Source organism: Notechis scutatus, chromosome 2 (genome assembly GCF_049901735.1).
Source record: "Notechis scutatus isolate UNSWTSFEM ecotype Mainland chromosome 2, rNotScu1.2, whole genome shotgun sequence".
NCBI classification, from domain to species: domain Eukaryota; kingdom Metazoa; phylum Chordata; class Lepidosauria; order Squamata; family Elapidae; genus Notechis; species Notechis scutatus.
In genome coordinates this window covers 254,357,490-254,374,773 of record NC_142010.1, presented here as the reverse complement: position 1 = coordinate 254,374,773, position 17,284 = coordinate 254,357,490, and the positions used below count along the sequence as shown (strand labels likewise).

Genomic DNA, 17,284 nt, shown 5'->3' with positions numbered 1-17,284 from the left:
TGGGCAGCCTTGGGAGAGGGGCTAGCTGCGGCCCCTCTGCTGTCGAAGCATCTCTGCTGGCGGAGGGCTTTGCTGCCCCCGCCGGGCTCGACATTGTGATTTAAAATGACCAGGCTTCCCACAATTGTAACAATTACCAGATGGTTTATTACCTCTGGTGATAGCTGCAGCCATCATTTCGGAAGTGTCTAAAGAGGCTTTACTGAGGGGTTTTTCAAGAGAGCCCCTCTTTTAAAAAGGAAAAAATTTCGTTTGGTTGATTCTCTTAGTTCCTCAATGTGCAATTTCTGGTCCCGAGAGAATCCTCCACCCATACTCACGAGGATCCACGCGATCGCCTGCGATCGAATCAGGGATGAGGTATACCAAGGCTATGCCAGCCGATGAGTATGGATGGTCCAAAGACGTACCACCTCGCAGATGATCACGTCGGGGTCACCAGTTATGGTGGTCTCTCATGAATGAAGACACTGAGGCAGTCGTCTTGAAGCCAAATCGGGATGAGAGCCCAGGGCAAGCTCTGACACCCTCTTTTATTAGAAGCAATCTTTGTTAACGTTTGCAATTTTTTGTTAGTGTGTTGTTACAAACTCATTACATCACACAAAATACCATATGAGAATACAAAGCTGTAAAGTTTAAGTTTGCTACAATTCTGGGTAAGAAGTGGCAACATTTCGACCTTGTCCCTCGCCTCGTGTTACAAACAACTACCAGAAGGCCCGTTGTCCTTGCACGCGCGCGAGGAAACAGATAGCAATTCCCACAGAGGTCCACAACACATGTCAAAATGGGTGGAGCTTCAAATGATCCCCCCTTGACTTTTTCTATCCTCTGTGGATACTTCTGCTCTCATCAAGATCTTATCTAACAGTGAAGTTTCTCTATTTGCAAACATTAAGTGGAAGTATACTCTGCAAAGAGAACGAAGAAGGCTGATACACGGAGGAAAATGTTAACACTGGTTAAAATGCCACCAGACTTGAAATTTTAGACCTAGACAACCTAGAACTACGCCGCATTCCGTCCAATCTAAGTATAGTACATAAAATTATCTATTGCAATGTCCTACCTGTCAAGAATACTTCAGCTTCAATCACAACAATACAAGAGCACACAAGAGATACAAGCTCAAGGTAAACTGCACCAAACTTGATTGCAGGAAATACGACTTCAGCAACAGAGTGGTCAATGTCTGGAATACTCTACTTGACTCTGTGGTTTCTTCCCCAAACCCCAAAAACTTTAACCTTAAACTTCTACTATTGACCTCACCCCTTTCCTAAGAGATCTGTAGGGGGCGTGCATAAGCACATCAATGTGCCTACCATCCCTGTCCTATTATTTCTTTTTTTCTACTTGTATCCATTTCATGTATTCATAACCATGTTTATACTTATACCTGTTATCTAATACTTGCTTGACAAATAATAAAAGGCTGGTACATGGAGGAAAATTTTAACTGCTAAAAAAATATTTCCAAATGTATTATTAATTTAGGTTTAGCCCTCAGGGTGCTTTGACCTAGCAGCTTATTTTGTCAACATGCAAAATTTCTCTTTGTGTTTATCATGTGAGCTCCTTAAGACCAGGTTGTTGAAATGTGGAGTTCAGCTGAAGGCAACATTTCCTTTTGAAATGTATGAATTAATCAAATTTATATCTCTGTTGATAAAATTCATATATAAGTATATAAAATGTTGAGAGTTTTGCGCTGCTCCAGTTGTTGTTGTTGTTGTTGTTTTGCAATATCATCCTTCTGTGGATATAGGAACATGAATGCCTAGTTTGGAGAAAATTATTTATACAAATATCATTTATAAAAAACAAGGAGGTGCTTGTAAAATGAATACAGGGAAAAGCTTAGAAGTTCATAAAACAGGTTGGTGCTGAAATGGTATGAAATCGTACTTGAAAACAAATGTATATGTTAGGAGATAAACAGATTTACACCAAGTTGAATGGTAGGGTAAACAATGTCAACATTTAACAAAGTTAAGGAAAATGGAAGAAAAGATAAATGGTAAAGGCATCTTGACATAACTGAGGAGATTACTGGAATGTCTAGTCTAATGAAAAAAACTAGTAGTGTTCTGGGCTCCAGAGACCCAAACTTCATTGTCATTTTTCTAAGCTAAAGAGAAAAAAAATATTAGTGATTTCTGAGCTATTAGCTGCCTCATTCAGTTTCATGTCATCTTCAGATCTGATCAGTGTTTTCTCCAGCTCTTCATCCTAGTAGTTAATAAAAAATGCATATATGTCCAGGGCATAGGACTGGAATAACACAGTCATTGGATCTTTTTAGTCCATTGACAAATCTTTGATAAGCACTCTTTAAATATGTTTCAAGCCAACTTTGAGAATCTTGTATAATAATAGAGATTAAAGAAAGGAACCAATGATATATAATATATATAGATGTGTCTCTCATCTGCTCAGCGTGTCTTGTCTGTCAATAACCAAGCACAAAGATCTTTGGGTTTATATGTAAGGCATTCCTTGAATTACAACCATTCATTTCATTACTGTTCAAAGTTACAACAGTTATTAGAACAGAACAGAACAGAACAGAACAGAACAGAACAGAACAGAACAGAATAGAATAGAATAGAATAGAATAGAATAGAATAGAATAGAATAGAATAGAATAATTCTTTATTGGCCAAGTGTGATTGGACACATAAGGAATTTGACTTTGGTGCATATGCTCTCAGTGTACATAAAAAGAAAAAATTGCATTCATCATAAATCATAAGATACAACACTTAATGATAGTCATAGGTTACTAAATAAGCAATCAAATCATACTAGGAAACAAATAAAACAATATAAATCATAAAGATACAAGCAACAAGGTTGTAGTCATAAGTGGGAGGAGATAGGTAATAGGAAGAATTAGAAGAAGAATAGTAATATAGTCTTAGTAAATAGTTTGACACTGTTGTGGGAATTAGTTGTTTAGCAGAGTGAGGGCATGGGGAGGGGGAAACTGTCCTTGTGCCTAGTTATTCTGACATGCAGTGCCCTATAGCATCATGTTGAGGGTAGGAGTTGAAACAGTTTATGTCTGGGATATGAGGGGTCTGTAGATATTTTCACAGCCCTCTTTTTGACTCGTGCAGTATACAGGTCCTTGATGGAAGGTAGGTTGGTAGTAATTATTTTTTCTGCCATCCTAATTATCCTCTGAAGTCTGTGTCTGTCCTGTTGGGTTGCAGAACCAAACCAGACAGTTATAGAGGTGCAGATGACAGACTCAATCATTCCTCTGTAGAACTGTATCAGCAGCTCCTTGGGCAGTTTGAGCTTTCTGAGTTGACACAGAAAGAACATTCTTCGTTGTGCTTTTTTGATGATGTTTTTGATGTTAGGTGTCCATTTTAAGTCTTGAGATAAGTCCTTACACTTACGATCATCACAATGTCCCTATGGTCACATAATTAAAATTGGCAACTTGGTCATGTGATCACCCTTTATGATCTTCTCTGAGGGCTTCCAACAAATCAATGGGAAAGCCGGATTAAGTTAATGACTGCATGATTCTCTTAACAACCACAGCAAAATGGGTCATAAAATTGGATGCAACTCACTAACAACCACATCGCTTAGTGAAGGAAATACCAGTCCCCATTGTGGTCATAAGTCAAGGACTACCTCTAGGCTAGAACACAAGTTTCCAAAGTTGCGAATATGTTAACAGCTTCTGCGTTGTCCTTGCTTAAGAATGTCTTTATTAGCAAGAATGTCTAGTTTGTACAACACTTCATGGTGTGGTAGATTGAATCGTTATTGTATTAATGTGTCCTCTTCTGTGTTTCCCTCCCCCTCTTCTGGGCTTGTGTCTTTCTGTAAGCCCCGACCTCTGCTCCCAAGGATTTGACAGTCATTACCCGTGAAGGAAAACCTCGAGCTGTAATTGTCAGCTGGCAACCTCCGTTAGAAGCCAATGGGAAAATTACTGGTAAGTCTCTTGAGCTTTGTATCTTCTCTCCTTCTCAGCAGATGACACAGAAAGGCATGGGGTTTAAAAGGTCTGTACCACAACTCTTCCTGGGAATGACCATATAAACTCACTAGGTGAAAAGGGAAGGTGATAAAAAAAAAATAACCCAAGAACCTCAGCCTTCTGTATTTTTTGAAAGAGAGCCAGGAAAGAGAAATATTTACTTCCCATGATAGAATTGCCAGAAAACAAACATACAAACAAACAATACTCTCAGTGGGATCTATAGTGAAATTCATCTGGAATTATTGGATTCTCCTACCTGAAACTAGGACAAAAATACCAGGCACAAAATATTGGCTAATATTTCCCAAAGGAGTTTTTAAAATGGGAGGAGAAGAAGAAAAAAAAGCTGCTGTTTGTAAATAGCTGTACGGGGCAAAAGATCTACTACTGCTGTCCCTAGATACCAGTGGCAAATTACCTTTTGCCTATTTATTTATTTACAGGACTTATATGGCTGCCTAGCTTTAGGGGAGTTACGGCAATCCATTTAAAAAAAATTAGTTAAAAACAAAAGTCCCTTCCAGTCAGGGCCAGAGATGACCCAGTGAAATCCAATCAAGTTCAATCCTTTATTTGCTTGTACCTCATGGACAGAATCTTGCCAGACTAAAGCTATAATTGTCTACCTTAATGGATATATCCTGAGAAATTTTAGGATAAACTTCTTCATCTTCCCCACTTCCAGCTCAGGACAGTCTCTTAATCTGGGACTTTTTCTGGGAAAACTATGTTGCCAAACTCTCCCCCTCCTACATATGCAAATTCTATCACACTTCCCCCCTCCATCCCCAGTTGCTAGATCAAACATCCTTACAGTTCAACCTCCATCCTAGTGCAATGTTTGAAGGAAGAGCTGATGTAGTAGATGACCAGGCTGAGCTTAAGGGAGGGGTCAAGTGTATCAGTCTCTAAATTTCTTCACGGCCACAAGGGATCTAAGTCCAGCCCTCCTTGAATTCTGTTGACTCTTATCTACCACCAATTTGCTTTGACCAGTAGTAGTTCAGATTCCTGTAGAGAGTGTTAGCATGCAATAAACCCGTATTCATTGAACTGCCTTGGCTCCCGATTTCCTGTGCTTGACAGCCCAATCTTCACAACCCTCCAGAAGGCTAAGGGTAGAGATCCCACCAATCTCAGCTGGGAGGCTGTTCCAATTGATTGATTTTTGGATTGATTAGGGGCTGTAATATCCACAAATCCATTACAACAGAGGTGCATGTGGTATCACTGTGCAATTCAGGAAAAATAAATAAGGAAAAAAGCCACGTCTTTCATACGAGCTGTTAATTCTTAGCACTTTAACTACAGAGCTTTTAGCAGTATCCTCATTAATGTAGAAATATACTCGACTCTAATTTTATAAAGCTCTAAGTTTTCAGATGGTTTATGGTTTTCTGGTGAACTCACTGATACCCCTCACATACTTTAAGTCTAAAAGTTCTCTCTGTTTCCTATTTTAAGTCTCACCAGTCCTATTTTAAGTCTCACCAGTAGTGTGCATCTGTTTTTTGTTTTTTTCAAAAATGGACATTTCAAACATCTGGAATTTTATTTCATTAATGATAATCGGTTGCAAAAACGTATTTGACGTTTCAGCGCTCATCACTTTCTATGCTACATACCATTTAGAGCTGATTTAAGTTCACTGTAGAACAAGTTTTTAACTTCTTGCAAAGCCATAATTAAGAAGCACGGGGCTGCTACATATTTAGATCACCGTATTCTTAAAAATAAACCTTAGCCAGCAGAATCTGGGGGTAAATGCTTCCAAGCCTCATTTAAATAATTTCTTATACTTAGTGTTAACAATGAGTTGAGTCATCTTTCTTTGGGATCTACTGAGCCAGCAATAAGTGGTGATCTATTTATAGTTAGATGCCCTTCTTTTTAAGTTTGATACAGATGGTGCAGAAAATAGATAGAAAGAATAACAAGCTGATCATCAAGCATGGCAGGTGGCTGCATTCGAGTTTGGAGTTTTCATGATATTTCATTTAGTTTAGTTACCTTCAAACCAGTTCTCTGGAAAAGTCTGGATCCTAAAAGTTAAACCAAGCTTATTACATTGGTAGTTTTACAATGAAAGATTAGACAAATTGAATAGCAATAGCACTTACAGTTATATACCTCTTCAGAGTGCTTTTACAGCCCTCTCTGAGCAGTTTACAGAGCCAGCATATTGCCCCCAACAATCCGGATCCCCATTTTATCCCCCTGGGAATGATGGAATGCTGAGTCAACTTTGAGCCTGGTAAGATTTGATCTGCCAAATTGCAAGCAGCCGGCAGTCAGCAGAAGTAGCCTGCAAGACTGCATTCTAACCATTGCACCACCCTGGCTCTGAATGCAAAGTAAAAGGTCTCTGCCCTCTAGTGAAATGTTTATTTTATCCCACCTTTATTATTTTGATATATAACTCAAGGTGGCTAACATACCCAATATTCCTTCCTCCTATTTTCCCCAACAACTCTGTGAGGTGAGTTGAGCTGAGGGAGTGACTGGCCCAATGTCACCCAGCCAGCTTTCATGCCTAAGGCAGAACTAGAACTCACAGTCTCCTGGTTGGTAGCCTGGTGCCTTGACCATTAAACCAAACTGGTTCTCTAGTATGTGGTTTTGACAGCAGAAGTTTCTTTAGAAAGAGAGCATTTGAAGTACCTTTGACATCTTAACTCAAGACAATTGAGCAGGATGTCAGGGTTCCAAGTAATAAATCCATTGCAAGCAAGAACTGCGAGGCAGGTGGATTCCTCAAAGAAAAGCTTTATTGGAAATACCATATTGGCATGTATCTGGTGAAAACCAACTCTGAGAGGCCCCTTGGTTTTCACCTAATTAAAAGTAAAAGTTTTCCCCTCAAACCCAAACAATCAGTCACATGGCCCAATCAGTGCAGCATCCACTAGTTTGGTGAAATCACTCCTCCTTCCTTAAGCCAGGTGTGAGAATGCCCTTGATTTCCAGGAGAAAGTCTTCAGAAAGAATTTTATTTTGACTACACAAGGCCAGCTATCTCTAATTTCCCCCCTCCTCAGCTATCTCTAATTTCCCCCCTCCTCAGCTCTAGTGTGGCAGTACTGAGGCGCCAAGATGGCTTCACCCAGGTCAGGTTAGGGCTGATATAGGAACTTGATCTGAAATGAAAATGGACATAAGCCATCAGTTCAAAAGAGCACAATAGGCTTTAAGTTCCTGCATCTATTCACAGTGTAGCTTTTCCACTCTCTGGGCTAACTATATTTTATTGAATTCAGAGCTGACCTTCAGCAATCATGTAGAAACATACCACTGATACCCATTGAAGTTGACTTTGATTATGGAATCTCAGGGTCAAGACCTCTTTTTGAAGGAGAAACTCTTTAAATGACTTTCAGCCAGTAGTTTTCTCTCAACCCAACCAATTACACCAGATTACGACAGAAACTAGGCAGGACCTTTATGTATTTCACTTTCAACCCCCAGAGAAAAGAGGGTTGCAATAATAATTGCAATCAAATAATACTTGTTAAGAAATTCAGGAGAATTCTGTGGAATGCAGAGATGGCATCCCCTTTTACAAAAAATAGCCATTGGGGCAATATATTATCTCAGCTGTTTTTGTTTTTACACAGAAGGGGGGTTTTGCAAAAAAAAAAATATTCTAGTAATTAATTCCATATAAACATGAGTTGAGGACAGTAAGCCCTTCATTTTTTTTTTCTAGAAGAAAAAATGATTACACTGTAAAATAATGTAGCCCCTCAGAGCAAAGGTCTGTAGATAGTGTTACTCGGTAGCAATTAGGGACAGCTCATAATAAGCAAGTTGTTTGGCCAATAACATAAAACATAATATAGATAATGACAGGATGTCCAGATTGACACATGATAATAGAATTTATTAGTGGGTTTTTTTAAACTGGATAATAAGAAACTAAAGCACAGATCATCTCAAAACCCTTAATACTGACTGACAAAGGACTGGATTTAATTAATGGTACACAATGACTGATCTTAGCTGACAAAACATTGCTATTAAAAACTATGCCTAATTAGGATATCCATTAGGAACGGGTCATGTTAATTTGCTATGAAAAATAGAATGAGGCTTTTAAAAAGAAAGAAAAAAAGATCTAATAATGTAGTTAAATGATCCCTGTAGACTATGAAGAGACAACAGTATTTCTATTATGAGAAATACTTTGCAACTTATAAAACTATCCACATTTATAATCATACAAATAAAAAAAACCAATGCAATTATTTGTCAGTGAGAAACTTCCTTTAAAGACTTTTATTAATAAAACCACAGGAACTTGCTATTTTTAAATTCTAGACATTTGGAAAGTTTCAACAATTCTTATCACTGAAATGGTCAAACTCTTAGTTCATGTCTTATTATGTCTTATTAAAGCCTACAGTAATAGTTAGATAAAGGCTTTCTTGACCCATACAGTCCTGGACCTTTCCTAATTTATACCTAATTTGTTCTTCTTTTACTCTGGAACTTTTAGAGATGTTACAGTATATACTGTTGATGAATTTTCAGGCCATATATACAAGAACACCCATTTATTGAAATAACTTTATTAGTAATGATGTTCCTGTGGTTTGGGTTAATTGTGCATCAATCCACACATCAGAATGGTCAACCTTGATGGTATATAAGAAGGACCTTGGGAGTCTGAACAAAGAAATGCTACCAAGGAAACAATCAGATAAGAGGCAACATAGACCACAACTTGATAGTGGGTGAGGGAAGAGGCTCAAAAGAGACCTTCCCTAGGCTGTAAGGCAGAGTTGTAAGACTTGTGGAGCATAACTGGCTGAGGAATTCTGGGAGTTGAAGTCCACAAGTCTTAAAGTTGCCAAGTTTGGAGACCCCTGCTGTAAGGAGACAGGTGTGAGGACTGTACTTTAAGACTTTCAAGATCCCTTGCAAGATAGAAATCACAACCAGGTGAGCTAATTATACTTTATTATAAAGTTTAATTGACAGAATCTTCCAAGTTTGAAAGGACAGTCCTTTCCCCCACTCCATCTCCTTTACAGCCCAGGATATAGGGAGGATATCATCTTAGTTTTGCCCTACCTACTATCCAGTTGCAGGCTCTGTTGTCTCTTATCTGATCCAGAAAGTCTGTAGAGATTCTCAGTCATCCAGGTCATGGTTGTCCCAAAGGTGCTTTTTCAGGAGGCAACTGGACTTTCTTGGTTGTTCTTTTCTTTTGAAGACATTTCACTTCTCCTCCAAGAAGCTTTTTCAGCTCTGACAGGATAGTGGGGAATGGAAGGATTTATATTCCTTGCAGACAGCTGGTCATTTACATCCTTTTATAGAGTTGTTGAAGCACTTGGAGGTTTATCTGTGGCCTGAGGGTCACCTGAGGATAACAGATAATCAGAGTTGGAAGGGACCTTGTAGGTCATCTAGTCCAATGCCCCGCCCAAGCGGGAGACCCTATACCATTTCTGACAGATGGGAGAAAGTTCTTCTTGAAAATTTCAAGTGATGATGTTCACACAACTTCCAAGGGCAAGCTGCTCCATTGGTTGATTGTTCTCGCTGTCAGAAATTTCTCCTTATTTCCAGGTTAAATCTCTCCTTGTTCAGTTTCCATCCATTATTCCTTGTCTGGCTTTGGAAAATAGCTTGACCCCCCTTCCCCTCTGTAGCAGCCCCTCAAATATTGGAAGACTGCTATCCTGTCTCCCCTGGTCCTTCTCTTCTCTAGACTAGCCAAGCCCAATCCCTGTAACAGTTTTTCATATGTGTTAGTCTCTACTCCTCTAATCAACCTGGTTGCTCTTCTCTGTACTTTTTCTAGAGCCTCAACAACTTTTTTATAATGTGGTGACCAAAACTGGATGCAGTACTCTAGGTGTGGTCTTACTCCTGGTTCCTGTGGTCTGCAATTTTTTTTTCTCCTCTGTAAATCCATTCCTACTCCCATACCATTCAAAGGGTGCTCTTATCTGATCATTCCCTTGGCAGCATCTCTTTGCCCAGTCTCCCAAGATCTTATCCGCATACCATTATATCATCTCATCTTTTCTTTTTTAAGATCCTTTTGAAGATGGAAGAGCTGTTAGTTCAAGTTGCAGTACCCAATACTGCCAATATCAGTTAAGGCTGATATTAGATCATGATTGTCATACCATTATCATTCACACACATTTGTTTACAGATTCAGACTTACCTTAAATATAAGTGCATATGAAATAAAAATGATATGCTACACTGCTACAAGAAGTATCATACTAAGTCTGACAAACTTATGCATGCTATCATTCTTTGAAGTGGTTTCTGACTGAAGGTACAATTTTAAAAGGTTGCTGAAAGGTAAGCAGGATGCCATACAACTCTTCCCTATTGACTTGCCACATCCAGCTGCCCAAATCTTCTCATTTCACAGCTGAGTGGAATGGTTAGAGGCTGAAAACAAGGGAGCCATAAGATAAAATGTGGGAGTATTTCAGTTTCTTATGAATGGCTAAGATCCTTGCAGGGTTTATCTCAAAAAGGAAACATGTACACTCAAGCAACTTGGCAAGAGAATTACTTAGTGGGAAATTCATGTGCGTTTTTCTATACAAAGGGATGGTCCTTAGGTCTTCATAAATGCTGGCATCTGTGCATTGTTCCACATGAATAACCCATATCAAAGACAATGATTACCTTTCTAATAGGATTTGGCCATCCATCTACCTTAACCTGACAGGCGCCAAGTGAAATGGAAAAAATACTTGTGGATGTGTTGAATTTTTAGATGCTTGTAGAAGTTTTTATGCATAACACCATGCCTTCTCCTGGCCTACTTAATTTGTTATGTTGTGTAAGACAAAGATATGGTAGTTTGAAAGCTATGGGTTGCATTATTTGTAGCTTTTGACCCATTTTTACAAGCCACAAAATCCTAAGTTCAAGTCATCAAAATTTGACAGCCAAACATGGGATGAGATGGGATGGAATGGGAAAATAAAAGGAGAAAGAGAAGAGAAAAGAAGAGAAAGGAAAGAGAAGGGAAGGGAAGTGGGGGGAAGGGAAAGGAAGAGAAAAGGGGAAAGAAAAGGAACTAAATGGATGGGGAGGGGAGGGGAAAGGAAATGTGAGTTTAAGTCCCTCATATTTCTACTAGACATAACAGAATTAATTTAACTTAATGCTGACACAACTAGCCTACAGAAAAATGTCCATGTCCCACAACCCTCGGATAGTTCTCCTCAATGTGTGGCTTCTAGTTGCAAAAAGATTGCTTTTTTGTGACTGATGGATTGGAGCAGTCATGCAAAAAAGCACACTGTGCTTGCTTCATACAAGGAACTTCTGGGACATTGTCTGCCTAGGACAACTTTCAGTTCAATTGCATCTGTATTCATTTAAGGAGCTTTATTAATCATAAAATAAGATGTGAAGTGCTGCAATAATTATTATTTTATTGGTTTTCGATTAAATCTTGAAAGGGTGCTTTGGAGTTCAAATGTAATGCCCTAAAGCAGCCATACTATCTCAAGAAAAGCTACTGCATTTGTTCTCCTGTAAGTTCCATTGCACTTTTTGGACTCTGAGTCCTGAGCAGTCTAGATAGATGATGGATGGAAGGATAAAGATAACTAAAATTGCATGATTCAGATCTATGAATTTAACATTAAGCTTCAAGTTCAGCAAGCAGGAATTAACATAGTTCAATTTGCAGCCCAAGAGTAGCATGTATGGATGAGGAGTTTCAGTGAATTACACTTGAGTAATACATCTTAGCCAGTTTGGTTTAGTGTCTAAAGGTACTGGACAAGAACCAGGGACACTGCAAATTCTAGTCCTCTCTTAGACATAAAATCAAATGGTGACTTTAGGCCAGTCCTACTCTTTGGTCCCTAGAATATAGACAATGGCAAACCACTTAAAGAAACAACTGTTGCTAAGTCTGTAGAGTTGCCAGAAGTTAAAACTGACTCCAAGGCACCAACTCCACACATACAAAAATACCCTTTCAGATACACTTGTAAAAGAATACTAATGGTAAGTCGATTTATAACACTGTTAAAATTGAAAAGAAATTTTCACACTATTGAGACTGGGTTAGATCTGACTCTGTACAAGCGTTGACATTTCTACTTACTAAATGCAAAGATGTGAGTAAAAAGAGAAGAATGGCATGTGCTTCTATATTTTACAGCTTACATTCTGTTCTACACCTTGGAAAAGAATTCCCCCATTGATGATTGGATCATGGAGACCATCAGTGGAGACCGACTTACGCATCAAATTATGGAGCTGAATCTGGATACAGTATATTACTTCAGAATACAAGCTCGAAATGCCAAAGGAATTGGACCGCTCTCTGACCCTATTCTCTTCCGGACTCTTAAAGGTTTGGGCTTGCTCCTTATTTGTGCTGACATTGTTGAAAAAGATTAGGAGATAGTAAACTATTACTCATGTTTCCGTGTTGACATTAACTAAGCCTTGTAAGATCCTACTGGTAAAATTGCGAAATGGTTTAGCGTAGTTGATTATAACCAGATAAAATCAATGAATAATAGTATTATACATACAGTATATCAATCTATATATACCACTTTTGGTGTGTGTGTGTATGAATGAATACTTGAAGTATTTTGCAAACGACTGGGCAAAATATGGAGTAAAAATCAATGGCGCCTATTTAAATCACTTAAAATTTGCAGTTGATATGGTTCTCTTCTCACAAGACCCAGAACAGCTACAAAAATCGGCTTACAAATAAACCTGAAAGAGAGCCAGGTTATATTTACTAAATTCAAGAAAGAAAGGAAGAAAGGAAGGAAGGAAGGAAGGAAGGAAGAAAGGAAGGAGAGGGAGGGAGGGGGAACTAGATGTAGTAGACCACTACATAAACCTTGGCCAATGGATCTCAATGGAAGATGATATAATAAAGGAAATTGAACAGTGCATTAAATGTGGTTGGCAGGCATTCAGCAAGCTACTGTAAGCATAATTTTCAAGAACAACTTCCCCTTATTCTTGAAGAGAAAAGTTTTCGATCAGTGTGTGCTATCTATACTAACATATGCTGATGAAAAATGGATGCTAAACTCACAATCGATACAAAACTACAAGTGGCGCAAAGAGCCACAGAAAGATACATGCTCAGCATTACAGGATAAGATATGATGACCTGCACATGGAATTGAGAACCAATGAAGGTATATGATATCATCAAGAGAGCAAAATGGAAATTGAAATGGAAATAGATTGGTCACATAGCAAGAAGAACTGAAGGCAGGTGGACCAAGGCAGTCATAGAATGGATCCCACTTGATGAAAAGAAAGAGACCAAAAACAAGATGGATTGACAACATCAGAAAGTGTTGTGGGCCCAATTGGTAAAAGAAAGCTCGGGACCGTATTGGTTGGGAACATGCAAAAGACGCCTTCATCCTGCAATAAATATACAATATGTATACAATACAATATATATGCAATATATACAATACAATATATATGCAATATATACAGTAATACACACTCACAAAATACATTGTGTATTGTATTTATTGTATATATTATATATTGCACCATATATTTTGTGTGTGTGTATGAGACACTATGTGTGTGTGTGTGTGTGTGTGTGTGTGTGTGTGTGTGTGAGAGAGAGAGAGAGAGAGAGAATAGAGACTTAGAAGATGAACAGACCTATGGAATAGCTGTCCTGCCCTACTTAAGAGGTAAAACAGACAAAATCAGTAAGATATTACACAGGCATCACGTCAAGATTGCCTTCAAAACGTACAAAAAAATAGCAGCCATCCTAGGAAACCCCAAAGATAAAATTGACCTAGAAAATCAAGGCATATATGAAGTACCATGCACATCATGCTCTGCCACATACATCGGACAGACCAATAGGAGGATAAGTACCCGCCTTGACGAACACAAAAATGAAATAAGAAAGCTGGAACACTCTTCCTCATTAGTCCAACACATGAAAGCCACAGGTCATAGCATTGACTTCAATGACACCAAAACCCCAGCTACTATAGAAAACCCCAGCTACAGAATTATCAGAGAAGCCATAGAGATTGATAAAAGACCTGATAGTATGAATAGAAGAGATGACTCCACCAGACTGTCAATTATCTGGAAGCCTGCACTCACAAACAAAAAAATCTCTACACCACAATCCAAGCAAATACCTGGGCACCAACAGACCCCGCCGATACTGCTGTTTTTGACCTAGGCTTTAGCTTATTTGTTGTGATTCAGTTTTTCAGGGTAGAGGAGATCCTTTTTTGTCTGGAATATTAAAAGTTCAGTTGAATTGTTTCATGGCGCCACCAAAGTTCAATGACATTAAAAGTTTTTTGTTCTCTACAAAAAAATAATAATATTTATGTCCTGTGTGCTGACTATAGATCTTTAGGGCAGTATTTTATCTATAGATATTAAGTTAAAACTGTATCCCATAGAGCATAAAGTTCCTTGAATACATTTCGGGAATCCTTCATTTAGAAGATAAATAATGGGAAACAGGTCTTACCAGTAGAAAGGACTTGAACTATAGCTCATTTTTGTGGCATGTATATATAGTGAGGAGAAGTGATTAAGACACCAGATAGAAATCAGGAGATTGTAAGTTTTAGTCCCATGTTAGACCCAAAGCCGGTTGAGACCTTGGGCCCTCCACATCCTCCCTAGGAAGTAAGCAATGGCAAACAACTTCTGAAATCTTGCTAAGAGATCTTCAGAGACTTCATAAGGTAGCCTTCAAGAATTGGACATGTTTGTATGGAAGAAATCTCTGTCTCTGTCTCTTTCTTTCTCTCTCTCCCCCTCTCCCTCTCCTTCTCCCTCTCCCCTCTCCCTCTCTCTCCCCCCATCTCTCTCCCACTCTTTCTCTCCCTCTCTCTCTCTTTCTCTGAAACAATCTTATCCCTATGAACATAACATATAAACATATAAGTATAAGCAGGTCAGTGGTGGGATTCAATTTTTTTACTACTGGTTCTGTGGGCGTGGCCTGGTGGGCGTGGCAGGGGAAGGATACTGTAAAATCTCCAGTCAGAGGTGGTATTTGCTGGTTCTCCGAACTACTCAAAATTTCTGCTACCGGTTCTCCAGAACTGGTCAGAACCTGCTGAATATCACCTCTGAAACAGATGTAAGTATATACATAACAAATGAGTATGAATAGATGGGAACAGTAGGACAGGGACGGTAGGCACGCTGGTGTGCTTATGCATGCCCCCTTACAGATCTCTTAGGAATCTAGTGAGGTCCATGGTAGACAATTTAAGGTTAAAGTTTTGGGGGGTTGAGGATGTAACAACAGAATCAGGTAGTGCCCACTCAGAATCCAGGCATTGACCACTCTGTTGTTGAAGTCATATTTTCTGCAATCAAGTTTGGAGCGGTTTACTTTGAGTTTGTATCTATTGTTTGCCTGTGTATTATTGGGGTTGAAGCTGAAGTAGTCATTGACAGGTAGTTGTTGACAGGTAGTCTGACAGGTAGTCATTGACAGGTAGGATGTTGTAGCAGACAATTTTGTATACTAAGCTTACATCAGACCATAGGTGGCGTAGTTCTAGGTTGTCCAGGTCCAAAATTTCAAGCCTGGTAGCATAAGATATTCTATTGCGAGCAGAGGAGTGGAGTACTTTTCTTGTGAAATATCTCTAGACTCACTGAATTGTATTTACGTCCATTATACAGTGTGGATTCCAGGCAGATGAGCTGTATTCGAGAATTGGTCTGGCGAAGGTTTGTGTGCCCTGGTTTGCACTACAGTGTTACTGGAGAAGAAACTTCATAAAATTAGGTTAACAACTCTTAATGATTTTAAATGTCTCTAAACATTAAAGAGTTAATCAAATCTAAACCTATACATCTAAATTGTAGTAAAAGATCAGCAAACTCTACAAAATTCAGGTACTGAACCATTGATGTGAATCTTTCGTCTCTCTCTAGTAGGGTTAAAGACAAGGAAAGACATCCTTCTAGCATGATTTCAGCTGAGTTAGAAAACTGTCCCAGCTAAGGAGAAGGGTGGAAAATCAAAATAAAATATTCACAGGGAAACAAAAGAGCTAGTTATGAAGTTGGATCCTTTTAGAAAGCTGACTGATGGATTGATCTGAGAGTGCTAATATATTCTGAGTCTTATTTATTCTTGCTGTATTGTGTTTTGCTGGGTAGATGTGCATTCCTGCCATGAAGATTAGCTGCTGATGTAAAGCCTGCATATTTTCCCTTTCTCTTTGTCTTTGGTTAATTCCTTAACTTTGTTTTACATAATAAAAACATGTGTTTTTTCTGCAATCTGTAACCTAAGCCTGCTTGGGAATTTAGCCATCTCTGATACCACAAATACTCTGCTAAGTTACAGAAGGGACAAGACAACCAAGAGTGGGATTTTTCACTCTTTTCCTTCTGAGTAAAGATACAGGGAGGACTTTTCTTCTTAAAGAATGCATGGTGGCAAAAGGCAGAAAAAAGCTCTCATGAAAGTATGTGTGTGGGTATGGGTGAGAAACAATAGGGTTGTAAGGAAAGGTTCAGGGATCCCTGCTTGAGAGACTTACCACATTCCACTTTATGTTCATGCAATTTACACTTGTATCACCAAATATCACATGCATTAATGTAAACCATGTGTGCCAATGTACAAATGATCACACGTAGAATCAGAGACACAGATAAGCAACCTACTCAGTGGTGGTATGCTGCCAGTTTGCACCGGTTCTAGCAATCTGGTACCGCCAGTCAGCAGTTGGCCCCGCCCACCTGCCTCCGCTCTTTCCTGTCCTATATTTCCTTCATTTGTAGCTGAGCTGAGAGGTGTGGCAGAGCAGATTGCCACACCTCAGCTGTTTTACTCACCAGCTGTTGAGGAAAATCCCTGTTAGGAGAATGAGCGCATACAGGGAGATGTATTTGGGAGTAGTGTTTGAATAATACACACACCACACACAGATACACTGTACAGTAAATGTAGGTTTTTACTTTCCATAAAGGTTTAAGCAAAGTTCAAAATAGGCAGTCCAGAGTCATTCACAGGGAAGATCAGTCAGTTTTTAGTCCAGGGATAATCCAATAACAAAGTCCAGTGTCAAAAAACAGTTCAGTATCAGGCTTACATCAAATCCATGAATAACAGTCAATTAGGAAAAATGGAGGAACGGCAATACTCTCCAACAGAAGGAAACAGAGACTCACTGAGACACACTCTCTTCTGAGACTAAGACTAAGACAACCCAGGTTTCTGGCTCCATCTTATGGCCATTTGAGAAACCACACCCAATTACAGTT

At 39.0% G+C, this 17,284-nt stretch overlaps 1 protein-coding gene across 1 annotated transcript in view; it reads left to right on the top strand.

The window, feature by feature from the left end:
* The window catches only part of DCC (DCC netrin 1 receptor), a 729,366-nt gene that overhangs the window by 580,908 nt on the left and 131,174 nt on the right, over window positions 1–17,284 (top strand). Inside the window, exons 19-20 of the mRNA XM_087954238.1 lie at window positions 3,857–3,964; window positions 12,171–12,365. Coding sequence (XP_087810364.1) covers window positions 3,857–3,964; window positions 12,171–12,365 — 303 coding nt within the window. The remainder of the gene's footprint in view (window positions 1–3,856; window positions 3,965–12,170; window positions 12,366–17,284) is intronic.